Genomic DNA, 23,870 nt, shown 5'->3' on the forward strand with positions numbered 1-23,870 from the left:
ACCAGGCCTCATCTTTAGGTGGAGTCCAAAAATCACCTCATTAATGTAACAAAAGACACATTTATCACTGTCATCACTTAGGAAATTCCAAGGATTTTAGGTGCTCTGTACCAGGAATAAAAGAAGACCAAATATATATTTCTTATTATAAATCACAATATCACAGATTATTAAACACATTAAAAGCACTTGCTAGGGGCACCTGGGTGGTTCAGTCGAGTGACTTCGGCTCAGGTCATGATCTCACCGTTCATGAGTTGGAACCCTGCGTTGGGCTCTCTACTGACAGCTCAGAGCCTGGAGCCCACTTTGGAATCTCTGTCTCCCTCTCTGCTCCTTCCCTGCTCACATTCTGTCTCCTTCTCTCTTGCAAATAAATAAACATTAAACAAAAAAATTTAAAAAGTACTTTCTACCTTCCTTTTGCCTGATACTCCAAGTTTAGGATAATTTTTCTTTACAGCGTCCTGACAGCACTCAGTCATTGGCAGTGTCAGGACTCAGGGGCTCAGTTTCCAGCCCTGCCTGGTAATTGCTGCCTCACCAAACACCACAGGTGAGTTGAGGGTCACATCCAAGGTAAGGAAGTAATTTGAGAGGATTTTGTGGAAGGGATCAGATAGGCAGGGCTGAGATGTAAGGGAGATGACTCATTTTCAGAAATACCAAATAAAAGCTATGCTGTCTAATTAATAATAGGTTTACAACCTATTGGAAATATGTACAACCCCCCCCCCCCCACACCCCCCGTGGAGTCCCAAACCTTTAGACACTTCACTTCCAGGTTCTTCTTCCTGTCTCCCTTTTGTGGGCTTATTTTTGCTGGCTTTGCAATGAGCATGCGCCAAAGAACAAAGGGAGGAGGGACTGAAAGTCTCTACATCACCTCAGGGAATGTACATTTGTTCCAGTCGGACTACTTTTTGCCTTACATGCGCATAAGCAACATCTGGGTAAGGCTGTAACCTCTGTAGTACTCAGCCAATAAGGAACCAGGGGAGGGACTTGCATGCTAGGAGATAAATTGTCTGTTGTAACTGCCCGGAGTGTGCCTGTCCATCAGACACCTGCTCTTACAAGAATGTTGATTAAAGCCTCACTTCACCATGCTCTGAGTCTCCATGTCTCTCCTTTGATTGGGTTGATGGGCTTATTTCTAACAGGGTCTTTCTGGTGATAGCGTATCAGAGGGCTATCTTGCCACGTTTATGTATTTTTTCTGTCACAGATTCAGCATATGTCAAAATGAACATGAGACTCTCCTGACCTTTGTCTATTTTCAGAGAAGAAAATCATACCCAATTGTGTACTGATGGAACCAGAAATATATCTAAGTGGCAGCAGTCAAAGAAGCAACAGTTAAGGTTCTCCTAAGCCATCGAGATCCACCTACTGGGGCTGAAAAATAAGCTTTTGGGGGGACACTGTGCTCCAGAGTGCTCTAGCATGCAGAGTGTTGACTTTATACACTCAGGGGAGCTCTGCTTTACCCTGAATTAGACTTTTATTCAAACTTTTTTTTTTTTTTTTTTTGAGAGAGAGAGAACGCAAGATGGGGAGAGAGGCAGAGGAACACAGAGAATCTTAAGCACTGAATTAGAGTTTTTAAGATGAATTACATGATCTATCATCATTTCCAAAATGACAGATTTGGCCCAGACAGATATGATGGATATATGTAATTGTAAAAATATGCTTAGGTTATTTGCTTCAAGATCATTTTTTTGAGATCTCCTGTATTATGTTTACTCCTCACCACAATCCAGATAAGATATTATCTTCACTTTACAGATAAGAAGACTGAGGCCAAATGAGGTTAAACCATATTTCCTAAGGTCACACAGAAAGGCGTAGAGCTGGGACAGAAAGCAAGGGTTTTCTGGCACCAAAGCTTAAGCTTTTTGCATCATACCAACCTCCTCTCATAAAGCAGAGAGGGAGCTATTGACTATAAGCTTTGAAAAGAAACACTGAAAACTTCTTATTTTTCTAGAATCCAAATGCCAGAAAGTTCAAGTTACCGGACTGTTTTATGCTGTTGTGAGAGCCAGATCACAAATGAAAAACTACCCAGTGTTCTAAATTTATTTTTTTAATGTTTATTTGTTTTTGAGAGAGAGACACACACACAGAGTGCAAGTGGGGGAGGAGCAGAAAGAGGGGGAGACACAGAATCTGAGCAGGCTCCAGGCTCTGAGCTGTCAGCACAGAGCCTGATGTGGGGCTTGAACCCACGAACCGTGAGATCATGACCTAAGCCGAAAGTCAGATGCTTAACTGACTGAATCAACCAGGTGCCCCTTCCCTCCCCCATCAGGGTTCTATTAGAAACAGAAGTTCAGGAGCACCCGGGTGGCTCATTCAGCTAAGTGACTCTTGATCTCAGCTCAGGTCTTGATCTCAGGGTCATGAGTTTGAGCCCCGCATTGAGCCCTATGTTGGGTGTGAAGCCTACTTGAAAAAAAAGTTCAGTGAATTTAAGATAATTAGCAATTTGGCCACATATTCTATCCATTGGCTATATTACATGTTATCTAATAGAATGGTGGTTGATGATTTGGGACAGAGCAGCATCCTATATCATCAGAGAAAGGATGAAGGTGCAAAGGGAATTTTTAGTATTACGTGTATTTCTAGTGCTAAAATATGTCATATCCAGATATTACTATACACAAAAAATATCTCCCATAGCACAACTAACTCAGAAGCAGAAGCTGTCTAGTTCATTTTTCACTTATTCTTTCTTCATTTGTTCATTCACCTATTCAGGTCACGTCCATAGAGTACCTACCATAGTCACCACCCTGGAGGGAATGTAAAAGTAATTATTCTATGCACAACTCACAGGTTCTGGGATGAACAGTTACTTCTTTGTCTCCGATTTATATCAGGTTAATAACATCTTCTATTTAAAATGGCTGGAAATGGACAGTTCATTAACACAGTGTCTTCAGAAAAGTACTCCTATTTGGAATTTGTGGCAGAGACTGTTGACTTTTTCTTCCACAGGAGTATTTGTCAAAGTCTATTGCCTCTTTGAAAGGAAAGTGGGGCCACATCAGTAAGAGGGTGTGAGTGAGTGATGAGCCATTTCCTGGGCATGGGCTCCTCTTCCTGAGGCCCCTCCCACTGGAGGAGCAGGAAGGTGGGCCTGAGCCATCTGACTAGACCATTCGGATAAAGACAACTCCTAAAGAATGGTAGAACAACAAAACAAGGGATGCCTAGCTGGCTCAGTTCGTAGCATGTGCAAATCTCAGGGTTGTGAGCTCGAGCCCCACGTTGGGTGTAGAGATTACTTAACAAGAAAAAAAATTTTTTTAATATGAAATTTATTGTCAAATTGGTTTCCATACAACACCCAGTGCTCATCCCAACAGGTGCCCTCCTCAATGCCCACCACCCACCCCCCATCAACCCTCACTTTATTTTCTGTTTTTAAGAGTCTCTTATGGTTTGGCTCCCTCCCTCCCTAACTTTTTTTTTTCCTTCCCTTCCCCTCCCCCCATGGTCTTCTGTTAAGTTTCTCAGGATCCACATAAGAGTGAAAACATATGGTATCTGTCTTTCTCTGTGTGACTTATTTCACTTAGCATAACACTCTCCAGTTCCATCCACGTTGCTACAAAAGGCCATATTTCATTCTTTCCCATTGCCACGTAGTATTCCATTGTATATATAAGCCACATTTTCTTTATCCATTCCTCAGTTGATGGACATTTAGGCTCTTTCCATAATTTGGCTATTGTTGAAAGTGCTGCTATAAACATTGGGGTACAAGTGCCCCTATGCATTAGCACTCCTGTATCTCTTGGGTAAATTCCTAGCAGTGCTATTTCTGGGTCACAGGGTAGATGTATTCTTAATTTTTTGAGGCACCTCCACACTGTTTTCCAGAGCGGCTGCACCAGTTTGCATTCCCACCAAAAGTGCAAGAGGGTTCCCGTTTCTCCATATCCTCTCCAGCGTCTATAGTCTCCTGATTTGTTCATTTTAGCCACTCTGACTGGCATGAGGTGGTATCTCAGTGTGGTTTTGATTTGTATTTCCCTGATGAGGAGTGTCATTGAGCATCTTTTCATGTGCCTGTTGGCCATTTGGATGTCTTCTTTAGAGAAGTGTCTATTTATGTCTTCTGTCCATTTCTTCACTGGATTATTTGTTTTTCAGGGAGAGAGAGACTCTTAAGCAGACTCCATGCCCAGCATGACTGTGAGATTATGACCTGAGCTGATATCAAGAGTTGGATGCTTAACCAACTGAGCCACCCAGGTGCCCCTTATTAGTGTTGTTTGTAAATATTATAGAAATCAATATTTAACAATTTTTCTTAGTTGTAATTTCTAATATAGTAAATCTCCTTGGATATAAGCTAGATAAGCAAAAGCTATTTGGGGTGTTCCATAGTTTTTAGTAATGTAAAGGGGTCTTGACGTGGTTGTGCCTGGCTGGCTCAGTCGGTAGAACATGTGACTCTTGGAGTCATTGGGGGCAGAGTTTCTTAAAAAAAATTAAAAATATGGGCACCTGGGTGGCTCAGTTGGTTGCTTAATTGATTCAGCTCTGACAGTTTGTAAGTTTGAGCCCTCAGCTGAGAGCCCTCTTCGGATCCTTTGTCCAGCCCCCTCCAACGCACTGGTTCTCCAGTTAATCTTTGTCAGTTTAATTGTCAGACCCAGCCAGAGACCCTAGGAGTGAGAAAAACTTAAAATCTGAAATTTGTTTACATTAAATCAGCAGAGCTTAAACATTTTACCTCAAGACCCCTTTCAAGTTTTTAAAAAATTTTTAAGTTTATTTATTTTGAAAGAGAAAAGTACAAATAGTTATTTAAATTTTACATGACAGAGTGGCCTTCATAAGAAAATGAAGACCTGAAGAAACAGTTAGACCTGTGTATTCTTATGCTATTTATTTTTTATTATTTTATTAAACATTTTTTAAAGACGTTTATTTTTTTTAAGAGAGAGAGACAGAGTCTGAGCAGGGGAGGGGCAGAGAGAGAGGGAGACACAGAATCCAAAGTAGGCTCCAGGCTCTGAGCTGTCAGCACAGAGGCCAACGAATGCTCTTCAAGCACAGGGCTGGAATCCATGAACGGTGAGATCATGACCTGAGCCAAAGTCAGACGCCCAACCGACTGAGGCACCCAGGCACCCCTTTTACGCTATTTTTGATGGAGAGTGGACATCATGGAGGAATATGACAGGCCAAGGAGTATGAGGTAAGCATAGTAAACTGGAGGAAACTTTGAAAGGCCTGTTTGTTCTTGCCATCCCTTTGTCTTTGGAAATACGAGTGCACCTCTCACCTATGGGTTTATGGCCTGTTTCAGGATAGAAGGGTGGGAGGAAGGTCAGAGTGACTTTCCTGCTTCTGCCTCTTTCTCAAGCTCCATTAAAGTATTCAATATGCCAACGTGCCATATTTTGGGATAGCCTGTTCTTAATACCCAGTAATAACTAGAAGGCACACGGAAAGGGGCTTTATTTTTATCAGTGATAATAATTTGTTAGGGTAATACTTGTACAGTCCTTTGCGGCTTTCAAATCATTTTTACACAGTCTATTTTATTTAAACCTCCTCTAACAACCCTGGATGGGGGAGCTGCTAAGTATTAGTATTAGAGAAACGAGTATTACAGGATCATGTATCTCCGCACTACCATGGCATGGTTAAGTCGAATGAATACTTACATACTGTAGTTAAATGGCTATTTTAGGCAGCAGATTCTGTTCTGTCTGGTTTCTGAGAAGCACTGAGGCAGGAAAACAAGAGAAAAGGAATTTGGGAACATCTGGACGGAAGGGTGGAAGGAGGAACACGGGATTAAGATTCAGAACAAAGCTGGGATTTAGGGATGATTGCCTCTTAGGTCGGAGATGTGAGAAACATCCGGCGCAGAAACTGCGGTTTGGGCACAACTGAGTCTGGGTAGGGGGTGACAGCTGGGCGCGGGTTTCTGGGTCCCAGGGTCCGAGCTGGGCCCACCTGTGGCCTGGGCGGGACTGAGGGAGGGGCGGGGCCTATCACCAGGTGGGCGTGACCTATGCAGGCGAGGCCAACCTGTAGGTGGGCGTGGCCAACGTAGGAGGGCCGCCGCCAACCGGGTCTGACTGGGCCGTCCGGCGCGCTTCCTGGTGTCATCCCCAGAGGGCGCCGGCCACTGAGCCGCACGCAGAGTCGCGAGGCCGGAAGGAGCGCGGCGCCGCCCCACTCGCCCCAACCGCCGCCATGAAAGCCGTGGTGCAGCGCGTCACCCGGGCCAGCGTCACAGGTCAGTCGGGCGGGGCCGGGGCCGGGCCCGGGAGGAGCCACCCCTGACCCCGCTCCCGGCTGTCCCCGGCCGCCCCCGCGAGGGTTCCCCCGCGCCGTCCCCGGGGCCCTTCCAGCCGCCAGCGGCCCTGGCGAGCTCGGCCCCCGCAGCCCCAAGTCCCCGGGCCGGCTCCGGGCGTCGCCGCGGCTGCAGAGCCGTCCACGTGCCCGGCGGGCCCCGGCGCGGCCCTGGCTGCAGGGCTCCGTTTTGGGTTCACGCTAAACGCGCCTTATTATTACCGTTTTTTGTTTGTTTTGTTTTTTGTTTTTGTTTGTTTGTTTGTTTTGGTCCTGACTACCGGGTGGCAGAATTTCCGAGCATCCCCGCGGCCCGTTCTTCGGTGGAATGTTGCACAAACAACACGTAGGCAGCATTTCCGGAGCAAGGACCCCCTCCCCCTCCCCTTTATAATGTTCTATTTTAAATTTCCTATTTTTGCCCATTGTCTAAATGTCCCAATGTTTATGGAGCTTGACTGCCAATAAAATGCACAGATATGAAGAGTTGTTCTTACGGTTGAGTTGTGACAGTTATGTACACGTGACCAGCGCCCCATAAGACAGAATGTTCCCCGCGTGAGGACACCTCTCACTCGCCTAACCCTGCAGGGATGGGGTCAGAATCTAAAGAATCTTGGATGAAATGTTTCTCTTTGCCACCAGTTTCTTGTGGACCAAACCACCCGACCATTAGTCATCGCTGGATCTACTGTAGTCTAGTTTGAACATCAGGGGTGCAGATGATTAATGTATATAAGGTAGTCGTTTTAAAAACAAACCCAGTTAAAAAGATGTTAAAAAAAATTAATGACTAATTTTAGATTGTCTTCTAGACTTCGGTTTGTTTTGTTTTGTTTTTGCAGAATTATAGTATTGTCTCAGTCCAAGTATTTCCAGATAGACTTTTCTTCCAGCCGAGTCTACACCAAGTACATGTTCTTATGTCCATAAAAGTATAAATCTAAAAAAAACGAAGGAACAGAATCCCGTAAAGAAACAACCAAACCCAGGAAAACCATATATTTACATCAGAGGGTCTACTTTTCAACCCTGCCTAGTGATTTCTAAGTTGTTCTGTTAACTCGTTTTGGATATGGTCCTGAAATAGCAAGGAACAGAATAGCATTGGGATTTATGGGATTTTAAAACGAAGGTTTTTTGGCATTTCAGTTAATATTTAAATTCACGGAAACGGGGAAAATTAGTAGATGAGAAGATTTTTTGCCTCTTTGAGCAAAATTTTACATTCTACTCCATATGGTCATCACCAATGAGTGAAGTTTGGAGAATTTTAATCTTCTCTTACTTGAACTCTTCATTCTGCTGATCTGGAATATTGAAAACATGTGTTTTGTGAGATTTGCTAAATTGTTTGATTTTAATTTACAATTTAAATTGTATGCTCTTGTTAAAAACCAACAAACCTGCCTGTTAAACAAGTTAAGGGTATTAAAAAAAGATACAGGTATTAATTGTGGGAAGGTTTTGAATAAAATGGAATTCTTTCTCAGTGCTGGAGGGACTTTCAAGGTAGGCAGGCCTTCTAGTTCAATTGTAATGGAAAGACATTTTCTGATTCCTTTAGAATGTGACTGGCTTCACTGAAATGTGGTTGTACATGAATGGCATTTTATTTCAGAGGTTCTAAAATGTCACTTCTGATTTTATGGTTGGGACAGACTACAGTGTTAGGATTCATATTTTATTATATGGCAGGCTCACTTAATGAGATTGGTCAAGCACATTTTGATGCCTTAGCATGGTTATTGTGATAATCTAATTTTAAAAGCTTTATTATGGAACACTTCAAATGTATTTGTTTGGTTACACAGGCAGCAAAGTGTGGTAACCATGTCCCATTCCTCAGCTTCAGCAGCTAAAATTTGAATAGAATCATGTTGGGAAGAGGTTCTGAAATGCGTTTGAATGAATGAGTTAATTTGAGAGGTTGTGAATTCTTCTCAAAGAAGTGGTCAGAGGTGATGCCAGTATACATGGGAAATTGACCAAAGATCTCAGGTCTTTTCTAGTCCTGTGATCTGTTGCCTAAAATGGCGATTCTCAAGTTTTTTTCCCTTGAAAATCCATTTGCCTATAATAAAAGATCCTTTTGAACCTTCTGGTTCTTCTACTTGTCGCTGGAGGTGGGGAGCAAAACTACTCTAGCATAAGAGAGCAGCTAACTGTGTCATATACAGGCTTTGGGGCATAATTTGTTTCTTATTAAAGCAATAATACATTATAAAAATGTTGAAACTCCTCAGATCGTGATTTGAATCACTTTAAATACTGATTCTGCTTTTGAGAATATTCTAAGAAGAGAATCCTAATTATAGGAAAAGATTTAGAGGAATGAATAGCAGAGCATGGAGCATTCTTACAGGGCAGTGAAACTACTCTATGATAATGTAAGGTGGATACATGTCATTATATATTTGCCCAACAAATCTATAGAATATCACATCAAGAGTGAACCCTAATGTAAACTATGGACTTTGAACGATAATGTTGTGCCAGTGCAGGTTCATCAATTGTAAGGAATGTTCCCCTTCGGTGGGGGATGTTGACGATGGGGAAGCTATGCATTATGGGGGCAGTGAGTATAGGGGAATCTCTATACCTTTGCTCAGTTTTGTTGTGAACCTAAAACTGCTTTAAATTGTAAAATGTAAAGTCTAGTATTCAAAGATTTTCACCACAGTGTTATTTACTGAAGTGAGAATTTTGAAACAAGCCATATATCCAGCCAAATGAGATAGTTAGTTGGTCCATTGGATGGAATGCAACTGTTCCACTTGATGGGATGCAACTATTAAAAGATGTTTAGGAAAATCTTATAACGTGAAAAAATCCTTATGCAATGTTAAGAGAAAAGGTGGAACACAAAAATTTATGTATGTTATTGCAGTAATTGAAAACAAATATAAAGTAAAACGTATGAATAGAGAAAATATCAAAGGGAAATTATTGAAATATTGAAGCGCTTGTCTTTGGGTGTTCTTTTTTCCTTCCTGTTTCTTATATTTTCCAAATTTTCTATGTTGTGTATGCATTAGTTTAATGGTGGATATAACTCAATAACCATTCTTTTTAAGCTTTTAAAACATACTATGGGGAAAATTTGAAAAATATTTTGATATTGTAAGAAAATAATATTGATTTATTTAAAGCACAAATAAAGCTTGATTGTGTTCTAAAGCAACAAGCCAGCCACCCCAGTTGTTTACTGCTTATTTCAGGTAGATTATTCCTGTTTCAGCTTCTGAGTCATTGGCTCAAAGGACAGTAAATCATTCATAGTCCATTGTAAGAAAAGTAGCACAGAAGAAAATATTTTTTTAGCATAAAAAGAGAAATTAAGCTTTACTGATACTTTGTTTGGAATGGGTTGATGCTGATGCTTCCCTGGGGTCTGCATAGCAGGTGATCCCTTGTCAGGGTGAAGGAAGGGGGGGGGGGTTTCTCATTCTTTCCTTAACTTGCTGGATATTATAACATGTTACAGTCTATGATGCCTTTTCAGATATATTTATAGATATTATCTAGCAGACGCAAACAAGAAAATGGCAGAGTTGACCCTTCTCCCGATTGGAATGTTAGGTTAATAGATGGTAAAATAACAAGATGTCAGTAACATGATGAGATTTGGCAAAAAGTTGGCCAAAAATATGGACAGTTATGAAGATTAACATTTGAAATATGGATTTAGGTTCACTGTAACAATGATGGATCTTAGCTTAAGAACTGAACCAGCACTGAGATACTGCCTAATGGTGGTAGAGCTATGCATTTGACTATAAATACATGCACAAATGTTTGGAATATATGTTTAGAGATTTGTTTTTTTGTGGATGAGGTACATGATTGAAAGGGATTTGGAGGTCATTGGCTTAGAATACAAACTTGAGTACTAAACTAGGACATAATAGAAGTTTGCTGACTTGAAGCTTAACTTTCAAACTATGGTTTGTGTATATATTTATCTTCTTGCAGTAAGTAGAAAAATTCTTTTTCTGACATAAATGTTTATTATTTTGTACTATCTGTATATTATGTACCATATTTGCTAATTCTGAAGAAAAGCAAGCATCTCCTTTCAGAGAATTAGTGCAGCTGGGCTGGATTCCCTGGGGAGGAAAACTCTTGTGTTTTTACAGATAGGCAAACTCTATCATGGAAAGTTTGAGGTATCCTGCCCAAGGTAACACAGAAGAAAATGTGGCCCTAAAAGTTAGCTTAATGGTTGTTAGCTCGTTCATTCCAGATATAAAATCAGAAAGGACCTAAATCTTGATAGTCTTACTGCATTTATGAAACTCATTTTTCAATACCCACTGACTTTACCAAAGAAGTTCTAAGAAGTATGTGTGATGTTTAAACATTCTTGTGGTTACTTAAAAGTTCATCATGGCACCTGTTTGGTTCTGAGTTTCTTTCCACTTTTGTTTCCTTTCTAGTTGGAGGAGAGCAAATAAGTGCAATTGGACGGGGAATCTGTGTGTTGCTGGGTATTTCTCTGGAAGATACACAGAAGGAACTGGAGCACATGTAAGAGGCAGATTTCTAAGTCATTTCTGTTTGAATGGGATATGTACCGGATATATCTGTAGCTCTGTATTTCTACCTGCCTAGCTATCTGAATTATGTATATACATACACTGGGAACTTCCATGATATTTTGTTTCTGTGAAGTGAGCCCCTGTTACTTTTTTTGTCTGTCCTGTTTGATTTAATGTGGTTATCTCTGTGTTTCAGATGAGGGGGCCAAGGAAGAGTAATTTGTCAGATGATACCCACCAAGTCAGCAGCAGAGCTGAACCCAACAGCCTCGGTCCCTATTTGCTGTTATATCCATGAACCATTCTCTTAATGCAAAACGGAACTTGTTTTCTTATGAATGATTTCTGTTTCCAGTTTGAGCAGTATGATCTGGGCACCATTTATCCATTTAAAAAATGTCCAGTTGTTCATCGTACACATAGGGTCTGGAGCTCTGATAATTCACTGACTTGCCTAAGATCATGAACATGTATTTAGCAAAAAGCCTGAATTCAAATTAGAATCTATGCTACCTGGGGCGCCTGGGTGGCTCAGTTGGTTACGTGTTTGACTTTGGCTCAGGTCATGATCTCACCGTTGATGGGTTCAAGCCCCACGTCAGGCTCTGTGCTGACAGCTCAGAGCCTGGAGCCTGTTTCGGATTCTGTGTCTCTCTCTCTGCCCCTCCCCTGCTCATGCTCTGTCTCTCTATCTCTCGAAAATAAATAAACATTAGAAAAAAATTAAAAAAAAAAATCATCTAGGCTACCTGACTTGGAAGCTGGTGCTCTTTTTACTGAGGTAGAGGAGTTTGTCGTTATGTTCTTTTTCAACAGGTGACACTTTGGGGGTATGGAGTGTGTTGGGAGCTTATGATTCTTCAGGTTTCTCTAACCACTGTTTTCCTGCTTAGGGTCAGAAAGATTTTAAACCTGCGTGTGTTTGAGGATGAGAGTGGGAAACACTGGTCGAAGAGTGTGATGGACAAACAGTATGAGGTGCTGTGCATCAGCCAGTTCACCCTCCAGTGCGTGCTCAAGGGGAACAAGCCTGACTTTCACCTGGCAATGCCCACAGAGCAGGCAGAAAGCTTCTACAACAGCTTCCTGGAGCAGCTGCGCAAGACCTACAGGCCGGAGCTCATCAAAGGTAGGCAGAAGGGTGAGCTGCCCAAGAGGAGAGTCTCTGGCATACTTCTAGGCAGGTCGGAAAGAGAATCTGCGATTATGGCATCTCTTTTTCCAGAAAGTTTGTTGTTTGTGCTTATCACTTAAAACAACGTAGTGGCTGCTGCTACTGCTGTTGTGGTAGGAGTTCTCTGAATGCCACGGATACTGTTTACTCTTTTTCATTCTTTATTTTTTTAATGTTTATTTATTTATTTTGGGAGAGAGAGACTGTGAGTGCCTGCATGTGTGAGGGAGGGGCAGAGAGAGGGAGAGAGAGAATTCCAAGCAGGCTCCTTGCTGTCAGCGCAGAGCCCCATTTGGGACGTGATTCCACGAACCGTGAGATCATGACCTGAGCCAAAATCAAGAGGCAACGCTTCACCAGCTGAGTCACCCAGGCACCCCACCCTTTTTCATTCTTCTGTTCACATTTGAAATATTTAGCAACCCAGAAGTGTGTTTGATATAGTGGTGTTTAATGTTGCTTGCTTACGATATCTGACAGAGAAGACAATGCAGGTACAAATGTGAGTCAAGTGGCATTTTATTTAAAAATTTTTTAAATTTATTTTTGAGAGACAGAGAGAGAGAGAGAGAGAGAAAGAAAGAGAGAAAGACAGAGCATGAGTGAGGGAGAAGCAGGGAGAGACAGAGACACAGAATCTGAAGCAAGCTCCAGACTCTGAGCTGTCAGCATAGAGCCCCATGTGGGACTCAAATCCCTGAACTGTGAGATCATGACCTGAGCCGAAGTCAGACGATTAACTGACTGAGCCACCCAGGCACCCTATAGCCACGTGTCATTTTAAATTTCTAGTAGCCATATTAAAAAAAAGTAAAAAGAAACAAGTGAAATTAATTTTATTTAGTTTTATTTACTTATTTAAAAGTTTATTTACTTATTTTGAGAGAGAGAGAGAGAGAGAGAAAGAACATGAGCAGGGAAGGGGCAGAGAGAGAAGAAGAGAATCCCAAGCAGGCTCCACACTTGTCAGCGCAGAGTCCAATGTGGGACTTGAAATCACGAACCGGGAGATCATGACCTAAGCTGATGTCAAGAGTCAGATGCTTAACTGACTGAACCACCCAGGCGCCCCTGGAATTAATTTTAAAAGTATATTTTATTTAACTCAGTATATCCAAAATAGTATGATTTCACCTTTTAATCAATATAAAAAGTTATTGAGATAATTTTCATTCTTTTTTTTGTGCTAAAGTCATCTAAATCTGGTGTGTAGTTTATACATATAGCCCATCTAAATTTGGACCAGCTGCATTTCAAGTACCCAATAGCTGTGTGTGTGTAATGGCTATCATATTGGATAGTGAAGGTTTAGGTCTTTACTTAACTGTTTATTGGAAGGAATGCCAACCTAGTTTGAGATTTAGTCTAGAAAATGCCTTGCTCTAGTGGTCTTGGTTTACGGGAGAATTATGAATCTGAAATTATGTGTCTTTTTAAAAAGGGGACCATTCATTTCTAGTCTGTTTTCAGGTTTCTGGAGGGCAGATTGCATTTAATACCATCATGTTTTGTCTTTTTCTTCAGTTATTAGAATGTTTAGCCTCCTTTGGTAATACATCTCAGTGTGAGACTTTCCTAAGAATGTCTCAATATCTAATTACAGTTTCTTTTGCTGCCATCATACCCTTTTATAGACATCTAAGAGTTGTTAACAGTTAACTCTGTGGTATCTCCTATACTTTGACTTTCTCTGGAAGAAACAAACCCTGATCCCTTATTTATTGTATCTGTTTTCAACCTTAAGTAAGAAAAGTTACTGCCTAATTTTGAAGCTCTGTAGCAAAGCCCCACATTGAGGATTATCAGCTCATCAGATTACTTACGTTTAGAAGAGTGATATTCCTATTCCTCTTTGGCATTCCCTTTTATCTTATTTCTCACTTGTGTAAGGTGTCTCTTTGCCATGATCAGGACATCCCTGCCTTAAATCCCACTCTTTACTTGGGTCCTGGTTGAACGGAATGTATTTGCCTCTTCTGGAAATAATTCAAGTTTAGAGCTCCATTCACAAGTCTGGTCATGGATGTCTCCAGTGTTTTCTCCCACCCTGTGTCAACGGGGTTCCTTCTGCATGGCCTTGCTGCAAACATATTTCTTCCAAAATTCAGTAGTTAAGTCTTCTGAATAATTATTTTTCTTTGCTGAGCTGGGGATTAAATGGTGTCATCATTGTCTCCTCTGATTGGTATTTGTAGAATCATCCCATTGCTGAGTAATCTCAGACAAATTTTGGAACACTCTGAAGTCCCTTGAAAGGACGAGCACAAGGAATACCATAAGAGTGTAAGTGAAGGCATTTTAGGTGGCGGAACACTGGTGCTTGTTAAGGAATGCCCAAGTGAAAACAAATGAGCATTCACCTGAGTCCTTAAAGAGGAGTGTTTTGTGTAGTATTAGGTGTTTTGTGTTCCTGTTACTTTTTAAATAAAGTTTACTTATTTATTTTGAGAGAGACAGAGAGCACATGAGCACTGCATGAGTCGGAGAGGGGCAGAAAGACAGGGAGAGAGAGAATCCAAAGCAGGCTCTGCACTGTCAGCATGGAGCTGATGTGGGGCTCGAACTCATGAACTGTGAGATTATGACCTTGAGCTGAAATCAAGAGTTGGGCACTTAACCAACTGAGCCACCCAGGCACCCATGTGCCTTTTACTTTTTGAAATGATGTGTATTTTGTCCAGGTAATTCTGTGAAGTGCCTGAAGCAGTGTACTGTTAACAATATAATTTTATAATGGGTCACAGTTTAAGTTTGTGGGGATATGATATATCTGATTGTTTTGATGAAAAATTGATGTGATTTATACAAAAAGTTTTAATCAATTTATTTCCAAGTCCTTTGGGCTTTCAGAAACAACTACAGTGATATCAGTAGGGTCTCTCTTGTTCTTTCAGCTTTTTATCTCTTTTGTGGTCTTTGATGGAACAAGATGCAGAGAGCATGTTGTACACACTTGCTATGTTTTGGTTAATTTTGAGTTTTTGGCTTCCAGCTCCAATATGGAGAGCCCCCCCCCCCCCCCCCCCCCCCCCCCCCCCCCACCGAGAGCTGAAGGGATGTTGGAACACAAACAAATTGCTAATGAATACATTTTATTTCTTTTTTTTCTTTTAAAGTTTATTTTATTTAAAATAAAGAGAGCACAAGTGGGGGAGGGGAGAGAGAGAGGTGAGACACAGAATCTGAAGCAGGCTCCAGGCTCTGAGCTATCAGTGCAGAGCCTGATGTGGGGCTGAAACCCACAAACCGTGAGATCATGACCTGAGCTGAAGTCGGATGCTTATCCGACTAAGCCACCCAGGCGCCCCTATATTTTCTTTATTTTAGGATTCTCAGGGCCACTTCAGCAATTTTAAGACTTAAAGTAGTTTAATTTGTTTTTTGGAAAAAATTAAAATTTTTTTCTAGTTTTACTGAGATACAATTGACATATGTTAGTTTTAGCATTAGTTTTAGTTGTACCACATGATGATTTGATATGTGGGTATATTGTGAAATGATCACTAATGTTAGTTCAGTTAATGTTCATCATCTCACATAGTTACAGTTTTACTTTTCTTGTGATAAGAACTTTTTTTTTTTTAGCTTTATTTATTTGGGTTACCTGGGTGGCTCAGTCAGTTAAGTGTCGCATTTGATTTCCCCTCAGGTCATGATCTAATGATTTGTGAGATCGAGCCCTATGTTGGGGTCTGCACTGACTGCGTGGAACCTGCTTGGGATATTCATTCATTCATTTTCTCTCTCTCTCTCCCTCCCTCTCCCCCCCCCTCCCCCCGCCGCTTGCACACATGCGTGCATGCTCTCTCTCAAAAATAAGTAATTCAACCAGAACAAAGTTTATTTATTTATTTTTGAGGGGGGTGGTGGGAGCGTCAGTAGGAGAAGAAGGAGAGAGAATCGCAGGCAGGCTCAGTACTGTCAGTACAGAGCCCAACTTGGGGTTTGAACTCACGAACTGTGAGATCATGACCTGAGCCAAGGTCAAGAGTTGGATGCTTAACCAGCCACCCAGGCGCCCCTGGGATGAGAACTTTTAAGATCTACTCTCCTAGCAACTTTCAAATATGTGATACAGTATTGTTAACTTTGGTCATTATGCCATATCTTATATCCCAGAATTTATTTATCTTACAATTGGAAGTTTGAACCTTTTGACCAGCTTCATCCATTTTACCCACTCTCCACCCCCTGCCTCTGGCAACCACCAATCTGTTCTCTGTATCCATGAGATTGGTTTTTTAGATTCCATGTATAAGTGAGATTGTATAGTATTTGTCTTTTTCTGTCTGATTGAAAGCCCTTAATGTCCATCCATGTTCTTGCAAATGGAAGGATTTCCTTCTTTTCTTATGGCTGAATAGTATTCTATTGTGTATATATATATCACATCCTTTTTTAAAATGGTTTTGTTATTATTATTCTTAATTTTTTTTTTTTTTTTTTTTTCAGAGAGAGCATACGAGCAGGGGAGGGGCAGAGGGAGAGAGAGAATCTAGAGCAGACTCCACGCTCAGCATGGAGCCTGATGCAGGGCTCGATCCCACGACCCTGGGATCATGACCTGAGCTGAAATCAAGAGTCAGAGGCTCAACCAACTGAGCCACCCAAGCCCCCCCCCGCCGCCCCCCTCCCCAGACCACATCTTTTTTATGCTTTCATCTATCAGTAGACACTTAGGTTGCTTTCATGTGTTGGCTGTTGATTTAGTTAGATTTAGCATTTATTTTCACTCCCTTCCTCTTCAGTGATTGAACTTTATTTTAAATTTTATTGTTTCTCTTACTTTTTAAGGATTGAATAGAGGGAAGATTGTCCCTCCCACCCAGTGCTCACACCCAGTGCTCATGTGCTTTCAGGCATTTCCTCACCAGCCTCTTCCACTTGGACCCCCGCCCACTTGGACCCCTGCCAGACTTAAATGAAACAGGGTTTATTGCTATATGACTGAAGAATGCAGAGATATGATGAGTTCAGGTTCAGCTTGCACTGCATTCCTTCTGTCATTGCTGTGACTGTTTCTCTGGGATTCGCTGAGCCCTGCTTTCTCCCATGTGTGTTAGCCTTGTCTTTAGGCTGGCCTTCTGCAGGATGGCCATGATGATTGCAGTCTTCACAACTTACCATCCCAAGGAGAACGAGCCTTTGTCTCTTCATGTCAAGCAGAAGTCCTGAAGGTCACTTTGGGCCAGCGTAGGTTGTATGTCAACTCTGAACCAGTATGGGATGGACTGCATGGCTCAGCTTAGGTCATGTGTTTCGTGGCCTATGGAGTTGACTTCCTGAGGACCACCGGAGTCACAGTGGAGGTCTGGGGCTCTTGGGAAGGGGGATGGAAGAAGTGGCTCTTGGAAGGCTACTGAAAGTGCCATTGTATGTCCTTCAGTTGCTTTTTTGGTAGCCGTGGGGAGGTGGGATAAATAGAAGGGGTGTGGGCAAGAGGAGTAGGCAGTCCTAGCAGTGGGGATAGAGGGGATGGAGAGGGGACTGTCATAGATGTGTGCGCAATTAATGAGGGTGTCCTTTTCACCTGTGTCTCTTTTCTGGGCACCTGGGAGGGAGGGGCTAGTGGCATAATTACCCCAAATGGCTCTTTGAGGCCTGCTCTGCCCCAGTTGGCCTTGAGTTGGTCCTTGAAAACCAGGCTGACCCACACACCTACATGACCAGAATTCTCAGCACCTTTGGCCTGTTTGGGTGTAGTCTGTTTGGAACCCTCTTTGCTTTTGCTGTGGCACACCCCCACTCTGCTCTCATTTGGCTGGCCGCCTGACCCTTTGGCTTTGTGAGGGCATCTCCTCTTCTCAAGAACTTGCCTACCTTGCCTTTTGCTCCTGTTAGCTATTGCTGCATAACACACCACCCCAAAATTCAGTGGCTTAAAAATAACCATTCTGTTTTCCTTTTGTGGGTCAGGAATTGAGGGGGGGCTTGGCTGGGCACTTGTCTCTGATCCATTTAATATTAGCTGGGGCTGGGGTATCTACTTCTAAGATGGCCTGTGTGCATCTTGCTCCTCCCCTCCTCCCACCTTATCTTATCCTCCAGGGTCTCCCCCCATCACTTGGGCTTCTCATAGCCTGGTAGTCACAGGGTAGTTTTCTTTCTTTCTTTCTTTTTCTTTCTTTCTTTCTTTCTTTCTTTCTTTCTTTCTTTCTTTCTTTCTTTCTTTCTTTCTTTCTTTCTTTCTTTCTTTACTTTTTTTGAGAGAGAGTGCACGCGAGCAAGCAGGGGAGGGGCAGAGAGAAGGAGAGAGGGAGAATCCTAAGCAAGCTCTGCACTGTCAGCACAGAGATGTACAGGGGGCTTGAACTCACGAACTGTGAGATCATGACTTGAGCCAAAGTCAAGAGTTGGATGCTCAACCAACTGAGCCATCCAGGCGCCCCAGGGTGATTGGATTTCTAACACTGTAGCTGGCTTCTCCCACTACAAGCACTCCAGGAACAGGTGTTTCAACAGGCAGGAGAAGAAAGTGCCAGCCCCCTGAGGCCAGGCCCGGAAAGGGGTGCAGCATCAGTTCTGCCATATGCTATTGGCCAAAGCAGTCTCATAGCCCATCCAGATTCCAGGAGAGGGATGTAGACCCACCTTGCAATAGAAGGAATGTCAGAGTTTGTGGCCATTTTTAATCCTGCACAGTTCATAACTCTGGTGCTTTCAAAGGGTTTTTCCTGTTCTCTGGCTTTTCTTCCAGTAATTGCTTTAGGGGTGATAAACCTAATGCATACATTCATCAGTTTTTGCCCTCTACTGCAGGATGAGCCAGAGGTTAAGGGTGCTTTATTGGACACTCAGACTGATTGAGTGGACCCAGGAAACTGGTTTCAAATGTGCCCCTCAGCAGCCCCTTGGGAATCCCCATCCTTCAGATGGGCGCTGAAAGTAATGTTCAGTGGGAGGCATTAAATGCTCCTAAAGTTGAGTATTGAGCATGCATTGCTTTTATAGTTAGGAAAAAGTAAGTGTTATACCAAAATGGAATAATTGAAAAGAGAGATCTCTGCTCTCAAGATCTCTGTTTCTTGTTCCAACTCTGAGACATTTGTAATGGGCCTAGGAAAGCAATCACCTGCAGGCTTCGTTGAGCAAATCCAAAGCTGCCATGACATTAAAAAGAGCTACCTGTGTATTCTCTGTGGGGACTGATCTGTTGTGGGCTGAAAAGGGCTAGAAAAACGTTGAACGACATTTCAGGAGTGCAGCAGCTTTGTGATTGCCTCAGCTCTGTTCACTCCGTGGGGCATCCCTTATGTCCAGGTCTCCTAAAGGTTCGTAATGCAAAGAGAAAGCACAGGAGGAGGAAGCCCACATCTAGTGTTTGCTTGTGGTTATTGTTTAATTTAGTTTATAGATTTGTTTAATTTTCTACTCTTTTTACTGCATAAAGCACGTTAGCAGCCTGAGTGAGCTTTCAGTGGAAGCCTGTTTTGTATACTTTGGCAAGGGCTGTGATGCCAGAGGCATTACTGTTGATGTAAATTTAGGAAATCGTAACGTGGGATCACATCTTCATTGATGATAAATGGCAAGCGGCGCCTGGGTGGCTCAGTCGGTTAAGTGTCCGGCTCTTGACTTTGGCTCAGGTCAGGATCTCGCAGTTCGTGTTTTGAGCCCCATGTCGGGCTCTGTGCTGGTAGTGCAGAGAGAGCCTGCTTGGATTCTCTCTCATCCCCCCCTCTTTCCGCCCCTCCCCTGCTCATGTGCTCTGTCTCTCTCTCTCTCTCTCAAAGTAAATAAATAAACTTAAAAAAATAATAGTAAATAAATGGCAAGACTGGTGGATGGCGACACAGGCCGATGGCTCTAGTGAAGTGTGATGCATATGTGTGACTGATGTTGGTCAAATCAGTTAGTTTTCTGTCACTCCTTTCTTTTCATTCATTCTCTTCAGTGATTGGCTAACCAGCTTCCCTATTTATTTCTGCCTGTCTCTTTTAGGTCTCAGACTTAGACTAACTGCATCATCTCTGTGGCTACAGTTTACATTCCGTTTGCCCAAATGGCAAAACCATATCCGTTTTTGTTTTTAAATCCTAGCTTTTCATGATTCCTTGATTGGCTTAGTTGATTTTCCAAGGTGAACAACAGCCTACTTTTACCAGTTCTCCTTCCCCTACCTAACTGTCTGGGGCCCCCTTAAAACCAGTGTCATCATTGTGGTGGTGGTCCAGTACCCTGCATAATGGCAGAGTGCCTTATACACTGTAGGCACTCAGTTATTTTGTGTGACGAGCGTCCCTGGGCCCAGGGTGATGAGGACAGGCAGTGGCTCTGCTGTCCCATTCAGCTGCTTCCTCTCTGGGCTCCTTCTCCCACCTGTCTTTATTCCCCTTTACCCCTTTTATTTCAATTCCTGAGCCCTCTTCATACTTTTGTCGTGAATTGAGGGGTCAGCCCCTTTTTCTTGTGCAGTGACGTTTAAAATAGGAATATTTTAAAACCGTATTGATTTGGGGTCTACAAATTCAGAAATGTTGATACATTAGTTGGCCCTCTTTATATTTTATGCAAAGGGTCTATAAAACAAATGAATAGTGTACATGATATGGTATCTCAGTTGCTTTCTCTCTCTTTGTTGTGCCCTGAGGGGATCCTCCAGTTTACTAATTTTTCTTTGACTGTGTCCAGTCTGGAGTTTAGCTTGTCATTTGAGCTTTAAATCAGTCACTTATTTTTTATTTTCAGTATTCTTCTTTCTAAAATTAACTTATTTTTTTTTTTATTGTGGTAAAATACACGTAACATGAAATGAAGCATTTTAAAGCATAGAGTTCAGTGATAGTGTATTCACAGTGTTGTGCAACCATCACCACTGTCTAGTTTCAAAACATTTTCATCACCCTAAATAAGGAGACCCTGTACCCATTAACCAATCACTCCCCATTCTCCCCCACTCCTAGGCCTAGAAACCATGAATCTGCTTTTGGTCTCTATGGATTTGCCTCATCTGGATGTTTCATACAAATGGAACCATACAATATGCAGCCTTTTGTGTCTGGCTTCTTTGCCTTAGCATAATGTATTCAAGGTTCATCCTTTGAACATACATTGTGCGTGTCTATATGCATACATTGTAACATTTATCAGTACTTCATTTCTTTGCATGAAGAATATTCCATTGCATGAATATATCATGTTTTGTTTATCTGTGCATTCATTGTTGGACACCTAGCTTGTTCCCAACCTTTTAGCTGTTGTGAATAGGGCTGCTGTAAACTCGTGTACAACTTTTTGTTTGAACACTCACTTTCCATTTTGTTGGTTATATACTCAGACGTGGAATTGCTGGATCATACAGTAATTCTGTTTAGTTTAGTGAGGCACTGCCAAATTGTTTACCACAGTGACATTTTGCATTCCCACCAGCAGTGAGGGTTCTGATTTCTCTGCATCTTTGCCAACATGTGTTACTTCCTTTTTTTTTTTTTTTTTTTTTTAATGATTATAGGCATCCTACTGGGTGTGAAGTGCATCACTGTGGTTTTGATTTGCATTTTTCTTTCTCTCTCTCTCTTTTTTTTGATAAAATATTATTATTATTATTTTTTTTAAGTTTTAGAGAGAGAGAGGGCTGGAGCTGGGGAGAGGAGAAGAGGGAGAGAGGGAGAATCTTAAGCAAGCTCCACTTGCAGTGCAGAGCTAAATCCCATGACCCTGGAATCATGACCTGAGCTGAAATCAAGAGTGGGACACTCAACCGACTGAACCACCCAGGCACCCTCTATCTTTTTTCCCCTCCCCTTCCCATGTGTTCATCTGCTTGTTTCTTAAACTCCACATATGAGTGAAATCATAGGTACTTATTTCATGTGATACAATACATTCTAGTTCAGTCCACGTCATTGCAAATGGCAAGATTTCATTTTTTTTTTTTTTTAATTTTTTTTTTAACGTTTATTTATTTTTGAGATAGAGAGAGACAGAGCATGAACGGGGGAGGGTCAGAGAGAGGGAGACACAGAATCCGAAACAGGCTCCAGGCTCCAGGCTCCGAGCCGTCAGCACAGATCCCAACGCGGGGCTTGAACTCACGGACCGTGAGATCATGACCTGAGCCGAAGTCGGCCGCTCAACGGACTGAGCCACCCAGGCGCCCCAAGATTTCATTTTTTAAAAAAATTTTTTAATGTTTATTTATTTTTTGAGAGACAGAGACAGAGCATGAGCGGTGGAGGGGCAGAAAGAGAGGGAGTCATAGATTTTGAAGTAGGCTCCAGGCTCAGAGCTGTCAGCACAGAGCCCGAAGCAGGGCTTGAACTCAAAAACTGTGAGATCATGACCTGAGCTGAAGTCAGACTCTTAACCGACTGAGTCACCCAGGCGCCCCAATATTTCATTCTTTTTGATGGCTGAGTAATATTCCATTTTGTGTATATGAGTGGTGTGTGTATGTGTGTGTGTGTCTTTGTGTATACTACATTGTCTGTATCTATTCATCAGTCAGTAGACATTTGGGCTCTTTCCATAATTTGGCTCTTGTGGATAATGCTGCTATAACCATTGAGATGCAGGTACCCCTTCGAATCTGTATCGTTTGGGTGAATACTTAATAGTGCTGGGTTGTAGGGTAGTTCTGTTTTTAACTTTGAGGAACCTCCACACTGTTTTCCAGAGTGGCTGCACCAGTTTGCATTCCCACCAGCAGTGTCAGAGGGTTCCCCATTCTCTGTGTCTTTGCCCACACCTATTTCTTGTGTTGTTCATTTTAGCCATTCTGACAGATGTGAGGTGGTACCTCATTGTGGTTTTGATTTGTATTTCCCTGATGGTAAGTGATGTTGAACATTGTTTCATGTGTCTGTTAGCAATCTGGATGTCTTCTTTGGTAAAACATGTATTTGTGTCTTCTGCCTATTTCTTTACTTTTTTTTTTTTTAACCATAAATACATACAATTTTTATTTGTCAATTATAGATTGATAAAGCTAGAAAAAAAAGACAAATGCAAGAATGTTCCAAGTAGCACTGTTTGTAAGAGCAAAAAATCTGAAACAATCAAAATGCCATTGACAGGAATATGATTAATTGTGGAATATCTTTTCAATGTAGGTGAAAATAAATGAAGTTACCATTCATGTATCATTATAGATGAATACTTGAATGCTAAATGAGAACAATAAGTCATAGAATAATACATACAGCATGATAACATTTAAAAAAAATGCTTAAAAATAAGAACAGCTAAACAGTATATTGATAAAGAAGCTAGGGAATGAATGAGCTAGGGAAAGGGCACGTATAGATACAATTCCAACTGTTAAGTGGATGACAGTTCCATACATGTTCATTTTTTATTATACTTCTTTATGTATGTATCACATATGTAATAAATCATATATATGAAAAAATATAAAATATCTATCTGTAAGATCCCAAAGACCTTATATAGAAAAGGAAGTGTCCAGTGAAGTTTAAACAAAAGATATCTCTTCATTGGGAATCTCTTTCCAGAAACAAAGAACTTCATTGTCTAAGCACCTTTTAACAGTATTAAAAATTAAAGTTGTCTTTTCCAACATTATTTATTTCTGATTTTGGTGTTTATGAATGCCTCTGAAATTCTCGAATGATAAATAACAGAAAAACTTTCCCTGGCAACCTATTCTTTTCCTCCTTTTTCTTCTCCTCTTCTTCCTCTCTTTTCTTTCCAACCAATTATCAATCATTTGTTGCTTTATAATTGTTACTGATTTTTCTTAGTTGGATATACATAATTTCTAAGATGTTTGCCTCTAAAATACTTTTTTTCCAACATAGAACACTTTCCTCAGATGATAGCTTGTCTTTTCAGTATTTTCATTTAACTTTTCAAATAATTCT

At 41.6% G+C, this 23,870-nt stretch overlaps 1 protein-coding gene across 1 annotated transcript in view; it reads left to right on the plus strand.

The window, feature by feature from the left end:
• The first annotated feature begins 6,106 nt into the window (after positions 1-6,106).
• Positions 6,107-23,870, plus strand: part of DTD1 (D-aminoacyl-tRNA deacylase 1) — a 204,152-nt gene continuing 186,388 nt past the window's right edge. The window contains exons 1-3 of the mRNA XM_042931723.1: positions 6,107-6,277; positions 10,773-10,863; positions 11,768-12,003. Of these exons, the coding sequence (XP_042787657.1) occupies positions 6,235-6,277; positions 10,773-10,863; positions 11,768-12,003 (370 nt within the window). The 5' untranslated portion in view covers positions 6,107-6,234. The remainder of the gene's footprint in view (positions 6,278-10,772; positions 10,864-11,767; positions 12,004-23,870) is intronic.

Source organism: Panthera leo, chromosome A3, assembly GCF_018350215.1.
Source record: "Panthera leo isolate Ple1 chromosome A3, P.leo_Ple1_pat1.1, whole genome shotgun sequence".
Taxonomy (NCBI): Eukaryota; Metazoa; Chordata; class Mammalia; order Carnivora; family Felidae; genus Panthera; species Panthera leo.